This window comes from Pyxicephalus adspersus, chromosome 5, assembly GCF_032062135.1.
Source record: "Pyxicephalus adspersus chromosome 5, UCB_Pads_2.0, whole genome shotgun sequence".
Classification (NCBI taxonomy): domain Eukaryota; kingdom Metazoa; phylum Chordata; class Amphibia; order Anura; family Pyxicephalidae; genus Pyxicephalus; species Pyxicephalus adspersus.
Window position 1 is genome coordinate 93,121,314 of NC_092862.1, and position 18,161 is coordinate 93,139,474.

The 18,161-nt window shown below is 37.6% G+C and overlaps 1 protein-coding gene across 3 annotated transcripts in view; it reads left to right on the top strand.

Moving 5' to 3' along the window:
• Positions 1 to 15,515: 15,515 nt before the first annotated feature.
• Positions 15,516 to 18,161, top strand: part of PDE1C (phosphodiesterase 1C) — a 435,454-nt gene continuing 432,808 nt past the window's right edge. The window contains exon 1 of one of the 3 annotated variants that reach the window (XM_072412144.1): positions 15,516 to 15,760. In XM_072412144.1, the coding sequence (XP_072268245.1) occupies positions 15,550 to 15,760 (211 nt within the window). In that variant the 5' untranslated portion in view covers positions 15,516 to 15,549. The remainder of the gene's footprint in view (positions 15,761 to 18,161) is intronic. The other 2 variants (XM_072412147.1, XM_072412145.1) reach the window with 2 other exon arrangements.

The window sequence follows — 18,161 nt, forward strand, 5'->3', positions numbered from 1 at the left end:
TTTTAATACAAGAAAGTACTTTGCTAGCTTTAGATATTGCAGCTTGGCATTGCATGCTGTTATTAAGTCTATGATCTTCCAGAACCCCCAGATCCTTTTCTATGTCTGACTCCCCCAAATGTATTCCCCCTAGACAGTATGAAGCATGCATGTTATTAGCCCCCAAGTGCATACCTTTACATTTATCTATATTAAATGTCATTTGCCACTTGGCTGCCCAATCAAAGAGTACATCCAGGTCTGCTTGTAGATTATAGACATCTTGTATGGACTTAATTCCATTTCATAGTTTGGTGTCATCTCCAAACACAGAAATACTGAAATTTAAAGAAATTTACTTTTAATCCCAAACTCTATATCATTTATAAGGAGGTTAAACAGTAAAGGTCCCAACACTGAACCCTGGGGTACACCACTAATAACCTTGGACCATTATGAATCATTAATCACTACTGTCTGGATGTGGTCTTTAAGCCACTTCTCTATCCATTTACAGATAGACTTTTCCAAACCTATCGACCCTAACTTGTATATTAACCATCTGTGGGGTACAGTGTCAAATGCTTTAGCAAAATCCAAGTACATTAGATCAACTGCTAACTCCACTGTCTACCTGTTTACTTCCTCAAAAAAAGAGAATGCATTTATTTGCCAACTTCAGGCTTTCTTGAAGCCAGGCTGATTATCACTTATAATATTATTTTCCAGCAGAAACACCTCTATGTGGTTCCTTATCAAACTCTCTACAGGAGTGTCAAAATCTGCCCCGGCATGTCCTTTTTGGCCCCCAAAAGAATTCTTAAAATGAATTGCAGCTGCCCCACCGCTGCTGCAATCCGTAGTACCGGCGGGCCAGCTGCAAATCATATTAGTCTGCTGTTCTATAGACAGGAGTACAATGCTGCCACCACAATTCCCAGAATCATCAACGTCTCTAGACCAGCGACCTCTTTGCCTATGTGTGGCCCCGCATTTTATAGACGCAAATGGTGCTGGGAATTGTAGTAGCAGCATCACTTGTGTCTATTGAACAGCAGCCTAAAATAAAGGCCCAGGTTTATACTGACAGGTAAACTCAATAATCAGGAATTATCATAGAGCTATTGCTTTATTATTTGTTTTACTGAGCCAGAGAATGCAATGTGAAACCAAATGAATGCAGCAGTGAATTGCATTCTCAGGCAAAGTAAAACAATTATTCTCAATAGGAAGAAACAGGAACACATGAGAAGAGCATGCAGTAATATGGAGTGGATTGATCTGTGTGTTTGAGTTTTACATCTTTTTTGAAGATAGGAACTACATTGGCCTTACGCCAATCCATTGGTACCATGCCAGTAATTAAAGATTGGCAGAGAAATAATGGCTTTGAAATAACTAAGGTCAGCTACTTTTTCAAAACAAGATACTTTAAATGGTGGTTTTGGAATGTAGTGCCTTATTTATAACAGGAACTAAATTCCAATCTCAGATTTATAAGCATTTTTACTGTAAGCCTTTAAAGTTTTAGACCATGTAAAGAATCTCATTGAAATCATTTTCCATTCTTTTTTGTACAGTTCCACTGTACTTTCTATCCAGATGGATTTATTGCATAAGCGTGATATTGGCAGCCAGCACCATAAGGTTGTTGTTCCTCTTGTGGCTTGCTCTTTCTTCATCCCTGGAGACTCTCACATTCTGTTATTTATTTTAGAATGTAACTATGTCATAGGGCATTCACAGATAATGAGAAAACAGTCAAACAGTGTCTTAATTAGCCAAAGGAAGAGAGCGCAAAATTAGTATTGTGATGCAAAAGTTTCCTGGTACTGATTTTGCTGTACTCCTCTTTACTAGGAAAATAGCAAAGCCATGTGATATCAGAAATGGAGTAATTGCAAGGTTGAAATTGAAAGATGTTTCTCCCTGAATAGTTCAATTTTTATTATATGTAAAGGGAGGGAAGGAAAGGGCAGGCTGTCAAGATTTTATTGCTATGCATCCCTGCTGGGGAGAGTTACTTTTCTATTTCTCCTAGGGCCTGTTCCTAAATAAGCCTGAAGTTAGGGAAAATCCATCGTTTTGGGGATGTCATTTGTATGTTTGACAATTTTTCAAGGTGATTGTTTTGTGTACTTTGGAAAGATTTTTTTCTATTGTCCTCATGACAGTAAATAAGAAATCTTTTCAACCCTTCTGTTTTTTTTTATAACAATAATTTTGACTTTATGTATAATTTATTGTACAATATTATAATAATAAATAAACAATATATTATTAAAGCTAGATATTTGCTTATACTAACCATAAAGTGTTCTTATTCTGTGAAAAACAGTTTTTATCACATTCTTGGGATTCTTTTGAGATTTCTTTACAATCTTGGAAGAAATTCTTGTAGCAATAAATGTTCCCCCAATGTGAAGCCAAGTGGATTAGCATATTTTAATTAAATGTGCTCTTGCACTTGTGGGATCACCTTTTCTGGGGTAAAAGGTACTCTCAGACTGCAGGAGAGGTGTATGAAGCACACTGGAGACAGTAGATAAGGTTGAAACTAACCCACAGTGAGTTTTAATAAATGGTTGCATAGGATGAAACAAAAATAAATCCCAAGCCAGTTAGGCACTAACTAAACAGCAGGCAGATTCATCTATAAAAGTTGGTGGCTAACCCAGCCAACTCAACACAAACGCTCCAGCAACCTTTTACTCCCATGTAGTACAACAATGGCTCTCACAGGTAGCTTCTCTGTGCCTCAGGTCAGAGAGAGCTTCCTTCCTCTCCTTCCCTTTTTTACCTGCTGCTCACAGTTGTGCAGTTATTAATGGCCAGACAAAACCAAACTCTCACCTGGATCAGAACAGTTCTGAGTAACATGCAAAACCCAGGTCTGGAATCCCAGCAGGCCTGTTGCTAGTTAATCTCTCCCATAGGAGAGGAAACGAGGAGAAATATATCTTCACTCCAGGATGACCCCTTTTTCCATGTCACAATATATATTTAAAAAATATATTGTTGGTGTGTACTGTCTTTACCGTCAATAGGCAAGCTGGTATTGGAAAAGGGATTAGTAGGAATGTGGGCCAAAGTACATTATCTTTTTTTTTCCAACTCCTTCCAACCACTGGAATACAAACTTTGGGTTATTAGTACCTAGTAGTAGTAGAACGTCAACACTGGGCAAAGATGGTAACAACAATTACAGAGTGAAAACAAGAAACAGGTGTCTGAGATAAACTTTGAAAGTTTGCTGTGTGTATACCCATGAAACCTCTATGACAAGCAATGGGGCCATCAAACAAATGAAGATGGCAAAATCTGTAGATCAAAACTCAGGACAGTGGCATGCTAATTTTGTACAGAGTGGACAATTAGCTTAGACAACAGATACTTGGGCCACTGATGCCTCCTTGTACTCACATAATGTACAATTTTACCCCAGTCTTTTGCCAGCAGTTTACACATTCAATCATGAAACCTGATCAGTTAGCACATGTCCCTGACATCATGGTATTTTGGTACATCTTATGCTTGAATTATAGAAGGTCACACTGAACTATAATGTCCAAATAGTTTGGATTTAGCTGGGGTTTAAATCATAATTATTTTATAAAATGTATTTAATTCCCAATGTTCTAGAAAGACATAGGGAAAATTTGCACTTTCCTTCTGTTTTTCCCAACTAATGCAACTTTTACATTTTATACACTTAATTATTTATATTTACTTAATTTTTACAAGGTCTAATAATTAAAATGGTTCAGTATAAAACAATATGACATAATTGCAATGTAACAAAAACTAATATAGCACTTCCATTTAGGAAACCATTTGTTTCCCTATTTAAACACTGGATGGCAAAGCATGGGAGAAAAAAAAAACATGTTGCTTACATTGTTATGATAATACTGGGATAAAATTATGTGGTTTGTAGGAACACAAACAAGCACAACTGCGACATTTTCACAGGTTTACAGTCACTTAAATTCCCAAATGACATTGCACTTGTTTACATAAGTGTTCCATACTCACTCAAGCAATTTATTGGAGCGCATACAAGATATTATTTTGGATGCATTTTAAATAAAGTTAGCAGGTAAATAGTAAAAAAAAATAAATAAATTGCATTAAAGTTTATGATTTATTTGGGTAATCTGTTTTAATGCATCAAATACCTGCTGGACCATGTAAAAATGCAGCAGGTATTTTTTTTTGCCCAGGGCACACCAATTAGACATGTTGGTGTGAGCAGGGAACATCGAATTCCAGCGTTTGTGACATGGATGGGCACATATATGCAACAAATCGTAAAAAACAAAAACATACTAAATGTTTATGTTTCATACTGATTCTGCAACTAAATGCATTTTAGGTACGATTTGCATGTAGTTTAATTCAATATTAAAATAAAAACTATAACACTAAGAAAGGTTTTTAACATCTGTGTATTTTATGGCAAAGGTCTGATGATCAGAAGGTAAACAGTTGCAAAGCAAAGTATGTCTATATGCAAGTATATGCAAAAAATGCTCTTAGGCTTGCATCGCTTATGCCTATTTGTTTTTAAGAGCCTAGGAAAAGAGAAATTAATTTAGATTAAGCATGGATTTCTACTGATCTTGCCAGATGCTTTGCATGGTAACACTGTGGGTATTTACTACTGGAAACTTCCTAGAGGAAAAGGATAAAGCACTAACATAGTTAAATAATATAGATTGATCCATACTGTTTTACATTTTACTTTTGTATTTATCTACTTTGTTTTTTATTTTATTTAGTGGTCCTAAAACCCTGTAAGCATACATTTTTTTAAGTCTATACACAGGTGTAAATTATATACACAGTATATAGTAATCCTTAAATCATTTGTTTTGAAACAAAGGCTTTTTTTCTGCATTAAAGTGGACCAGTCACCAAGAGATAATGTAAGCTTTAATTGTAAAACATGTTAATTGCCCAGAGGTTAAAATGATCTTTTGGTTTTAGACAAGAACCTGTATCAAGCATGCGAATAAATGTGTAACAAGTTGTGCGGCAAATAGCTGAACCTTAGCTGGTTACTCACTCTGGATAAGTGATTCTTAAAGTAGTTGCACATCAGAACACCAACCAGGCAAAATGTATTTTTAAAACCAGGTCAGAAATAGAGGTTTTTACATAACACTGGAGAACGCATTTTTTGTTGAGTTAGGTCTTACACTTGTTTTTTTTTAATTTTTGGGTGGTGAATCAGCTTTTTGCTATCTAATCCAGTTTTTACGATACAGGGTACCCTCCATTTTTGTCAAAAAACATAACATAACAAGAAAATAATTAAATAATAACTTTAATGTACTGTTTATTTAAATTTCCTTTGTTCATACAAAGGATTTATTTTTACTCTGACATTTTTTTTTACAGTAAAACATTTGAAAATTATTCGGCGGTTAAGGCAGGGGTCAGCAACCTTTACTATCAAAAGAGCCATTTTGCCTCCTCTTCCACTAAAGAAAAATAGTCTGGAGCCGCAAAACATAACACAGTTTATAAACTTTTAAAAGTTTTATTATTTTTTTAATTTTACCTGTTACAACAAGTGTGCATGTGTAGGCCTACTTTGAAATAAATTAAACACTGAACTATGCCCCTAAAAGCTGGAGGCTTCTAACGTAATAGGGTAGATTTTTTTGATGGGCAGAGTTCTTTATGTTCTGACGATGCCTTAGCAATTCAATTGTAGGTGGTGTTAGCCATAAGTGTCCCCCACTTGCACCTCTATTTTGGTCACCTGTACCGCCTCCCCCCGTTCCAGAGAAATTGGGGTTCAGATGCTAGATGCTTCCAGCAATGTGTAACAGGGTAGATTTTTTTGATAGGCGGAGTTTTTATGAAGTGTTAGGAGGTGTTAGCCACAGGTGTCCCATACTTGCACCTCAAATTTTTTTCACCTGTACCCCCGTTTCCAGATAAATTGGGGTTTAGGTGCTAGAAGCCTCCAACAATGTGTAACAGGGTAGGGGTATTTTGATGGGTGGAGTTTTTAGGAGGTGTTAGCCACAGGTGTCCCCCACTTGCACCTCTAATTTTGTTCACCTGTACCCCCTTCCTGTTCCAGAGAAATTGGGGTTCAGGTGCCTCCAGCAATGTGTAACGGTAGATTTTTTTGATGGGCAGAGTTCTTTATGTTCTGATGATAGCCTAACAATTAAATTTTAGGGGGTGTTAGTCACAGGTGTCCCCCACTTGCACCTACATTTTTGGTTTTGTACATCTCCCCATTCCAGAGGAATTGGGGTTCAAAGGAGGGGGATGTCATTGTACACACCCATTTGTACACGCCCCGTGGTAGATTTATTTCACTGGTAGATTTTTTTCATTAGAACACCGGATAGGGAATCCCCCTCCTCCGCAGTGTCTTGGGAGGAAGGGGATCCCCCATCAGAGATCTCCCCGCGGCAGCCGAAGGGAGCCACAACAAGGAGGCTGAAGAGCCGCATGCGGCTCCGGAGCCGCAGGTTGCAGACCCCTGGGAACAATTTACGCTTATATCTTTTCCTGGAGTGTTCAGTTTTAGGAAAATCCCGCCGGATGCTCCAACCATAGTCAGCCATCATATGTACATCCCATCTACCCTGATACCGTCCTTCCATGACCTTCAAATCTTGGTGGAATCGTTCACCTTGCTCATCGACTGCACCAAGGTTTTCTGGGAAGTTAGAAAGATGGCTATGCATAAAATGCACCTTGATGCTCATATTGCAACCAAGCATTTTGTAGCTCTCCAAGAGTTTCTGGACAATTTCTGTGTAATTATTTGCTCGTGCATCTCCAAGAAAGTCCTTGACAATTGCTTTAGGTGGTAACCAAGCATTATTTTTGAATTCTCACATTGTCCTGATAACATGTTCATCTTCGATGAGCTGCCGAATCTGTAGACAATCAAACACACTGGCCTTTATTTTTTTTAAACGACAAGCTGGGAAATTAGGTACTTGAAACATTCTCCTTCAGTTGGCAAAGCTTTAACAAACTCCTTCATCAGACCCAGTTTCATATTTTGTCTATCAACAAGTGGCTCATGTAGAATGTTCAGATCACCTGGTTTTAGGGCAGATCTTGAAGACCATTTCCTTTCCACCCAAATCCTCTCACAAGTTGTGCTGACCCACATGCACAGATAACAGGGATACTTGGTGTATCCACGTTGCTGACTAAGAAGCATACCATTTTAAGGTCAACACAGATGACCCAATTGTGTTGGTGATATTGCAACAACTCAATGACCCTCGTTATGTCTGCATATTCTTCACAAAGAGAAACTGAATGACCAATTGGGACTGACCCAAATATATTGCCATTGTGAAGGAGGACACACTTTAAGCTCCACTTTGAGCTATTGACGAATAGTCGCCATTCAGTTGAGTTATAGATTGGAATTCCCAATTCCTCAGTTAAATCAGGTATGTTATGGCAATACACAAAGCCATTGTCAGTTGTAAAGTACTGCAGAAATGCAAATTCTCTGGTTCGAAAGTACGATACCTTTGTTCTTTTTTCAAGTAAGTTTTTCTCACACAATCTTGATGCTAGGAGTTCTGAAGCCTTCTTCGATTGTCCCAAATCACGTGCCAAATCACTCAACTCATGCTAATCAAATCCCTTAAATCCTCTTCAGTTTCAAACTCTTCATCATTGTTGTCACCTCGTTCATCACCATAATCAAGTTCTTCAAGAGAGGGTAGTGTAACGTAAACTGGCACTGGGATTTCATCTAAATGAGCCACTGGGCATATAGCCGATGGTAGATTAGAATACTCTGATACATTTATTTTCCTTGGTATATCCTGAAGTTTTCACTATACAAAAGTAACAGCCACTGAAATGATCTCCTGGCTCTCGCCAAACCATAGGTATACCAAATTACATCTTATCACCTTTGTCCATATCTGTAAACCCTCGACATACTGTTTGCACACCTTATGAGGTGCCCAAGACTTATCTTGATCACCAAGTTTAACTTTGAAATATGCCAAATAGGCTTGCTCTACAAATGTGCTGATGGGAATGGTGAAACTGACGCCCTTTGACTGGGAATGGTGAAACTGCCACAGATATAACAAAATACATCAGGGTTGTTTAGGCACTTATGACGAGAAACAGCAGAGCCAGACATGATCTGAAAAAAAGGTAATACGTGTGTAAGTGGAAAAAAAATTTTGCTTATTCATTATGTGGAGCAGCGCACAACCTCTGACCACTGTCTCAAGTGGTAGAGAAAAAAACTTGATGTGATAGAAGAAAACTAAGTGCACTTTCAGAATCAGCATACCTATTTTAGTGTAACTAAGCCTAAAAGTTGAAGTCAACAAAAAATTTGTTCAAAATTGTGAAAGGTCTGCTTTAAAATGTCAGCACTTACCTGTCCCACTGTATCCATGCTGTTATCTGACAGCTTAATCCTCCTGCCATTGTCAGTTCTCACCTGTCATTTTGCACCCTCATGTCATGTTGCTCACAAACAGCTTGCCTCACCTGCTTTATTTCCTGTCCACTTTGGTGGCTCTGTGCATGTGCACAAACTTGCACGCTCACTGCTCACTGCACAGCCCCTACCACTGCACTGTGCTGCCCGTCGGATTTGGATCCTCTGCCTAAAGGGTCTGCTTCCCCTAGCCCTAGAAAATCACCACTGCCATAGCCGTCCCCCATCTGACCCTGATTTAGTGGGCTAGTAGCTCATTGCCTGTCATAACATGCAACCTATTTGTCCTGCTGGGTAAGTTTGATTGTGTTCTATCACAGACTACCTTCTGCCACCCATGTTTTGGCCCTGGCTACACCTCCTGACCTTTTACCCTTTCACCTCTAGCCCCTGGACAATTAATCAGGTAAAATGTCCCATGTGTTTGACCCTGGCTATGTCTCCTGACTACTGTCTCCCCTTTGGCATTCAGATAGTGCACCTTGTAACCATTACCTGTGTCTGTACCTGGCTATGTCTCTTGACTACTACCTCACTTCTGGCATCTGGGTACTGAGCCAGGCTGACTATCATCTGTATTTGACCCCAGAAGCTATTCCTGACAATTGTCGTGCTTGACCTTTTACCATCCTCTGACCTTTCTATTTCACACTCAAGTCTTAGGACAAACAGAGTGCGGGGACAGTGCGACTAGCCTCCTGAAGCTGATAAGGGGGCTTGCCATAGGTAAAGTGAGTGGTGGAGTTTGGGTGATAGGCGCCTGACCTACACTAACACCAGACCAGTGTGTGATTGTGTATTAATACATATTTTAGAGGAATAATAATTGTACCTCAAAAACAAAATACCTCTAATGCTGCACAGAATAGCCATGGCTTGTAACCAGTTGTTACAAGCTCCTCTTCTGTACCACACTTGCCCTATGTGAAATCGAAAGCTGATCCCTGGTTGTGTGAAGGAGTGGTCCCTAAAATACACTTGTTAAATTTGGCTGTAAAATTTGAGCCACGGATGTGCTCAACAATTTTTATTCTATACCAGGAGCTTCTCATGCTTTAGTAAAAGCGTCCTTAAGTGCAGCCCCCAGGACCAACATCTATACTTCTCCACACAGGACAACAGGAACCAAAATTTGTGTAAAATAGCTAGTACACCCCCCCCCCCCCAGGAGCTTCCCTTCATACAGGTTCTAAACTTTTTGACACTGTAACAGGATTTGGTGCGCTACCTAACAAAAACAATAAAATAAGATTACCTCCTGAAAATAATGCATTAAGAAGCTGTGGGTCCCCACTAGCATGATTATCGGAAGTATTGTACAGTAGGTCCGGATTCCAATCCCACTTGACTGCTGGCAAAACAATGTTCCTTTTTTTCTGCATTAATTTTTCAGACAGACCCCACCACCACTACTACTTTGTCTAGTAATAAACCTTTAAGAGTAAAAGACCACTAACCTGTTCCAAGGACCCTCAACTTCTGTTACATTCTCTTAACACAGTCCTTCTATCACCACACTTTGATGTTGGCCCATTTTCCAGCCTGATAGCATTAAATCCATGTCTGACTCCACCCCGGGCACCTGTCCAGATTTAATACAAAAGCTGTGGAGTCTCTGCTGGAACCTGCACTCCCCATGCATTCTAAAGAATGTAAGGCTCCACTAGTGCAGATACACCCCTTTCTTGGTGACACATTTGGCAACTTCTGCACTGCTCACAACATGTGAGCTGGATCATTGTGTCCTGCTAGTTTCAGTAGATTTGGAGTGACATTTTGTGAAGTCACTTCTATCCTGCTCACTGTTCGTTGTATTACCTGATGACTTTTACAAAAATGAAAATGTCCTTTTTATAGTGATTCTGAGCTATTCCAACCTTGGATCAGAACTCACAATTTGAGCAATACAAGCTTCAATCAACATGACTATACCTATTATTCACAGGTATAGTAGACCATTAGATTTGTGTGGCAGCTGGATTGGCTGAGTTCCACTATACCTGCATATACTTGGCATTTGGATGTACTTTTAAAGAGTTTAGCTTTATGTTCATACTGCTAGCAATCTGTGTTAAAATGTTTAAAAGAAAGTAAGATGTAAAGTTGGTAAATATACAAGTACATTGTAGCGGCCATCTTTGTTTATTACATTTGCAGGCTCTGCTTCCTCATTTTCAGTACCACTCAGTGGTTTTACCATGGCTTCAACATTTCAACGTATAGTTAAATCTGGTTAAATGTTATGTTATAGTTAAAGGTTAAATGAGGCTAAATCAAATACATAACTGCCTATAGTTATACATGTACATATTTCTCTATTTATTAAAATATCAAAGACTAGTCAAGATCAAACAGAGACCATTTAGATGACATTTTACAAACTAATATGAAAACAAAATATGTGCTCATTAAGCTACATTATATTTTACCCCAGGAAATCTGGATTGCCTCATTATAAGTTTAATTCTATATTATTGGACTGTTCTTTTTATCCTTCAGTGTTCTGCATGATAAGCCTAATAATAGTTGGAAGGGGGGGGGGGGGGGTCTACCTTCAAAGTTTCTTAAAATGTAACCTTCTTAACCTTCTGCCCATATATCATATCCTATTGTTTACAGCCTTTACCGTTGATTACATTCTTCATTTTCTTGTCCCAAATAATTGTAATATCTAAACAAATGCTTGACTTTGCATTAACTCAATTGGTTTGTTTTTTGTTTTAACTGTTTTCTGTGTATGTTTCTTTTGTTTATACCATGGTGATTTTATTGTATTATGGAAAAAAAACTTTTAACAAAAACTTGTTTTACAAAATTACACAATTATTTGTTATTTAGGATTGTTCCTAAGTACATTTAAGACAAAAACTTTAGGCATTAAATTGAGAATATAACCACCCACATTATTTCAATCCCACCAATAATGACCTCTCCATCACAAACTCCAGATAAATATGCCTGATAGGTTTTATTACCATCAAACAATTTTTGTATCGATATTTGTGAGTAAAACTTTCTTTAATTCTTTCATCTCATATACTTCTAACTCACTTGTTTGAAGCCATTACAAAGCACTGGGTCAAACACCAAATTTTACAAGGCATGTTACAAATCAAATATGTTAGAATTACATAGCTTTTGTGTAGCAGTTCTGTTTCATATGGCCAATTATTAGGTAAATTTTATTTGGCTGTTACATGTAACAACTGCCTCCTTTCTAAATCATGCCACACATTAACATAGTAGGTATATGCTAGAATGATATTGGACAAATATTTGGGTTCCATATAAGTTAGTAATATGGGAAAATATCCTGGTTCAGTTCATTCTAGGTTCACCAAATCGAGAACTAGTCAAACATATCTTGATGTTGATCTTGCCAAGCTCCTGCCTAAATTTTGCATACTGCATACTGCAGCACCCTGTGGAATCCAAGCACAAACAAAAATAGTTTGTTTCTCACATGAGATTTAAACCCAGAACTTAAAGGGTTAACTGCCTAGAATTGCTCAGTACTATTCACTAAGGGATTTTTAACACTAATGAGCTTTTTGGTTGGCCAAACAGAATGTACTTTTCTACAATCTGAGAAACTCAACAATGAAAACAAAAGAAATCATAAAAAATTTTGAAGTGCAATGTTTTCCAGATAAGACTGCATACATTATTTGCTTCCACAAAGTCATAGCGTGTATTATTACACTTCTTTATTGTTAGTCTCACTACACAGCACCAGTTTAAGAACCCTGAATATTGAGATAAATCCAATCTCTATAATGCAAAACAAATTATGTTACCATTGTCAAAGTCAGATTTATACTTTTTTCTTCCCTATACCAGCTACCTTGTACTTAAATCAACACTTGGTTAGTAGTCAGCATCAGAAAAAAGTTCTCCGGCTTCACTTGTAAGTAGGAGAAAAGGAAACTTCCTCTTTGTCCTCTTACTGAACAACACTCCAATGCTGGAATTCTGAGATTTCCAGTACCTGTGGCTGCTCTAAAGAGTATCTTGGATCCTGCGGGACAGCCCTACATGATCCAAGACATTTGACACCCTCGGCTTTATTTATTTTCAGCACCAATAGTGCTCCTCGATTTCACATATTCCCACCTATAAAGCAAGGGTACAAACTGTTCCTGTTTACATTATTCATGATGCAAAAAGCATCTTATATGCAATCAGATGGGGATTAACCCAAGGTAGAAAACAAAACTGAGGAAAAAAAGGGGGGTAATCATAAGGGACCGTCTAATGAAGAAGCCAAAAAAAAAAGAACAGGTAGACCTGTTTTGTGCCCAGCCTAAGTATATTAGTCTCTTGAATAGGGGATAGGAACAAGTCAGAAGGCATTTCAGTGGCACTTAAAGAATACTTTCAATGTGTATACATTTTTGATTCAACTTTATTAAATTACCAAAAATTATGTACAGAAAGGTTAAACGTATATATAGTTGCACATACAGCAGAGTACACATTTGATTTTCATAAGTCTGAATATAGTTTAGCTAATGTGTTCATGAGTCTCCCTTCCCGACACATTTCGCCCCTATATTGGGCTTCCTCAGGGGATATGGAGGATATTACAACAAGTGCAGACTTGGCTTATAATACTTTACGAAGCAATGCAAATCTGGATGTTCTGATATACACTTTAAAAACAATCATGATCCATGAATTATTATGTTGGTGTCTGCTTGTATTTATTCCCAAGTAGAGGGTGAGTATTGTAATGAAGATGATTTTAGAGTATATTATATAAAGCAAGAAACTGGCAAAATACCATGTTTATATGATGCTAAAGATGTTTCAAAGCCAATAGATGTAACGGAGGGTTTTTAAACCAGTGAATAGTAGAGATGTCCAGTAGGATGTCTGCGAACACGGGCAAGCCGTTCACATTAGCTAAACTATATTCAGACTTATGAAAATCAAATGTGTACTCTGCTGTATGTGCAACTTTATATACTTTTAACCTTTTTGTACATAATTTTAATCAAATAATCTTTGGTAATTAAATAAAGTTGAATCAAAAACGTATACACTTTGAAAGTATTCTTCAAGTGCCACTGAAAAGCCTTCTGTCTTGTTCCTATCCCCTATCTAAGAGATAGGTAGAAAACAAATTGGCAATGAAGACAAAAGCAGGCCACTTATTAGAATGCGGAAAAGATGAAGGGTGTCATTGGAATAAAATAGGGCGTAAGGCTACTATACTTAGGACCAATATATGATTTTCAAATGTTTTTTGATTCTCATTTGACATAATAAATAATGTTTGATGTATTACATATTTTTGTCTGCTGCTCTGTGACTAATTTATGTTGTTGCATATACTGGTAGTTTATTTTGGCTTGACATTGCATACAGTGGATAAAACTTTGTCGGACCCTTGCACATGCCTGAACTTTGGATAACTTTACATGTTCCTATTTTCTACAGTGATTCCACATATCAATGTATAACATACCAGTTAACCAAGCAGCAAACCTGTAAATTTGATTTTTACCTTCATGGAGTTCTAGCTTCTAAAGGTGACGGATTGAATTGCATGTGAAAAATTTATATGGTGGTCTATTAAACTATATTTATAATATAATAAACAGGTTTATACAGTCTAGCTATCTTTATAAGGATATATTGCCCCTGTCTTGCTTTTAAACTTTCTGGCCAAAAAAAAAATCCTATTTTTTAGAAACCATTGTGAGCACTTTGCCACACAGATTGAATCAAGATAATGCTGCCCAAGATTCATTAAATGTTTTTACAACAGAAACTTGCAGAGACACTGTACCCCACATTTGCCCACTACTGGAGCAAAGTCATTATTCACCACAGCCAGACAGTAAATTAAAGTTGGAAAGGTTAAGTTGGTCATGAACTTTTTCCTAATTTGTTCATTAGATAATAAAACAATGAAGCACACTGTTGAGGTCATCTCTATGTTTGTCTTCCCTGTAAGCAAGTTCACAGAGACAACTCTTATCAAAGAAACAAAGCTTAAAGCTGCGTAAACACACTTGCAATTTTTGCCGTTGGAAAGGATCTTTCACGATCCTTTCCAACGACAAGGGGCTGCAAGATGCATGAACGATGCTGTACATACAGCACCGTTCATGCTCTATGGAGAGGGGAGGGGGGAGAGCGACGGAGCGGCACCCTGCTGCGCGCTCTCCCCTTCCCTTTCATTACGATCGGCTGTCGTCCATCGTCCGTGGATCCGGCAGGTCGGTCGTCCGGACGATGGACGACACCGACTGTACACACGGAAGATTTTCGCCCGATAATTGGCCGATGCCGATTATCGGGCGATAAAAATCTGCCGTGTGTACGTAGCTTTAGTTGGTCTACAGCGTGCTATTGTGCATGAGATTTCTGGAAAATAATATAAACACAGAATTCAGGTACTTATTGCTGAGAAAACATATCAATTTTTTTTTGTTCACATGGATTATATATATATTTTTAGAAAACATTGAAAAAAATGACAAAAGTGCTTAAAAAAACTCCTAACAGTTGAATTTTAACCAAGCAAACTTTAACCAACATGTGGGATTTCAAAGCACTGCTCTTCAGCCTGTCAATGCAATTGCTGCAGCTGACGAAAGGAAGGATTCTCCAGTAGTACACAGGAGACAAGCAGGAGGAGGGCTCAGCTTTCATTCTCTAAATCTCTAGAGGAAGTCTGATCCAGCAACAGCATCAACAAGCAGACACTGTAAAACAGATATAGCAGCAGATCTAGACTTTGGGAAACTTGCAACAAGAATAGCAGCAGTACACCTACAATGATAAGATCAAATCATTGAACTTTACAACTCTTGGAATGTAAATTCCTTCTAAAAACTTTACAGAACTGATAAGTGTACTTTACAGTAAATTGATCATTATATTTTGACCAGATAGAAAATGCTGATCTAAAAATATCTCTATTTATAAAAGGACTATAAAAGGTAGCAAAGGAATAGTTTACTGGATAACCCAAACTACAGGTTCCTGTTCCTCTTTGGATAATCTGATCTTCAACTTTATCTGTGATGGGGTCAGTCACTTCAGCTCTAACCAAGTCAAAAAACAATGTTGTTCAGCTCAGGAAAGATCCAGCAATGGATGGAGATTGGGTTACAAAGCCAGGAAAAGGAAGGAAAGGCAAAACATCAGAAAACATGGTAAAGGGTTTTCCTCATTCTGCCTGGGAGAGAACTGATCCAGGTGTTGTGGAACCAGCAGAGCTGTCTGTGGTCCTGAATACAGCTCCTACAAATGAGGATTTTGCCCCCAGCAACTCTCCACTCTGTAGCAGTGCCAGCACAACCTGTAAGTCAGCTATTCATTGACTATTTTCTCCATTAAATAGATTTCTAAAGTGTTAGTAATAACTAAATGTGACTGTTGATAAAGAGTATACGGCTTGTACTAGCGAAAAAAAATGTTATTTTACATTTGCAGTTATTTGATTATTTTGTTAATGTATTTATTAGGCAAGATTGCTCAAGAAAATTCATGACTTCCTGAACATGAAAAAATAATAATGATTACTTATTAAAAATATCAACCACCCAAGTAAACCAAGTAAATTGATTTATCTTTTATTTATATTTTAAGAAATAGTCTCTGATTATGGTCATGGATGTTACATCTGTAATAGTTATTCATGTCTATGTACTATAGCAGTGTTTTTTAACCAGGATTCCTCCAGAGGTTGCTTGGGGTTCCTTGAGCAATGCACATTGTGACTACTAGGTTTAACAGACACCAATAATCTTTTTGCTTATCTGTAAGGGTGGTAGCCTTCCCAATGCCAGAAATGTAGAATGCAATCTTCCAACTGACCATCATTCTATGCTGTGGATATCTTAATTTTAGCAGGAGTATCCCGAAGACCTGAAATTTATGACATGGGGTTCCCTCATGTTAAAAAGGTAGAGAAACACTGGTCTATAGAATATTATCACACAAACCTGCATTAATATTTTTTAAATCAATATATTAGGCCTATGTTTTATAGTGTTTTTTTGCCTTTAAAGCATAGCATAACTACAAAGATGAACAGTTGAACATCATCCATTCTGTTGTACAAGTCATGGAGGCAGCTTGCAGCATGGAGAGTCTGATTCATCTGACTTCCTAGGCATTGTTTGGTTTCCATGGTCACCGTGCTGCTGTGCCTTTGCCTTGGCTGGGTTATGAAGGATACAATAAACTTGCAAACTGTTGTCAAGTGGTTTACTATAATATATTATAATAAAAGTCCTTAAAATAAAGAACATTTTAAGTAACTCAAGCACAGTGATAAAAACACTAATGCCATTAAAAATCATTAGGTAATATGGAGCTACTGTATATTTCCCTATTACAAGTTAAGCAGAGCGTTATAATACAAGTTTGTGGATTTACATAAAGTGCCTATTGCAAATCTCTCTACAACATTGTTTTTTAATCTACAACATAGTATTCAAATTGGAGCTTCAGCTAGGTCAGTCCATTACCCTTGTTTTCTTCTTTTAAAGCCTTAGAGTTCCTTGGTGGAGTTGTTCGTGTGCTTTAGGTCAGTATCATGATACAATACTGTGTAATAAAAGATCAATTTCATTCAAACTTTTAGACAGTTGGCCTCATTCCATCAAACATGCATTGTTATGATGTAGAATTTGTAGTTGAGCCAGTGACTAAAAGCTGCTAAACTGCAAAGCAACCTCAAACTTTAACACTTCCACCATACGTTGTTGTTGGCACTGCAGCAATGCTCTAGAAATGTTGCCTTCATTTTGTGCCTAACATATCTATTGTAACTGTAGCCAACAGTTACAGTTCTTATATCTTTTATTAGTCCAAAGTGTATTCTTTTGGTAGTCCTGGTCTGTGTCTGTACGTGTAGTGGAAAACTGTATTCTGTAATGGTTTTTTTGAACAGGTAATGCTTTTTTCCTGGCTCACCTCCCCTTCAAGTTAAATTGAGGCAAGTTCTCTTGATTGACTATATATGTCCTTTAACACTAAGACCATGATCACACTTGTGGTGGGGTTCTAGTGTGTTTACCACTTTCTCATGGCAGAGAACTGCTACTTCTTGGAAGACACTACATGTAGCTTCTCCCAGCAGCAGTTCCTTTAGAGAATGAACTGGTACCGCTCACTGCCACCAGCTGGACACTTGTTCTGACACCTTCAGACAATTGTTCTAGAAATACCAGCACTGGGGTGCGAGTGACAGGCAAAGTGCCAACTGTGGTAAACTGCACTGGATTGTGTGGTCCTGAAGCAGGTCTGAACCTGGAATTTGGTTTCTGGTTTTTGGAGACTCCTTAAGCATTAAACAGTTGATGAGCTGCATTTGCTGGTTTGTCCAGTCCTTAATAAATTAGCAGTCATTTAACATTTAGATACAGTAAAATATTTGATTTGAAATAATTTGGCAATACTTTTAATCCCAGACTCAATGGTGTAAACACAGTGGTGTTTCACCTTTACTTGTATGTACTGTTTAAAATGAAAATCTATTGTTTGTGTGCTCAAATACATTGCAAAAAATCAACAATTTCTATTGGGCATACATACTACTTTACATGGCTGTATGTACACTTACAAGCTAATTTTTGTCTATAAAATTAAATGTTTGCAATTTATAGAATTAGTATACTATGGGGTCTATTTATAAAGCAGTGAATCTGACATTTAAAGAAATATTTCCTAATGGAGAGTCAATTACTGTAATTGA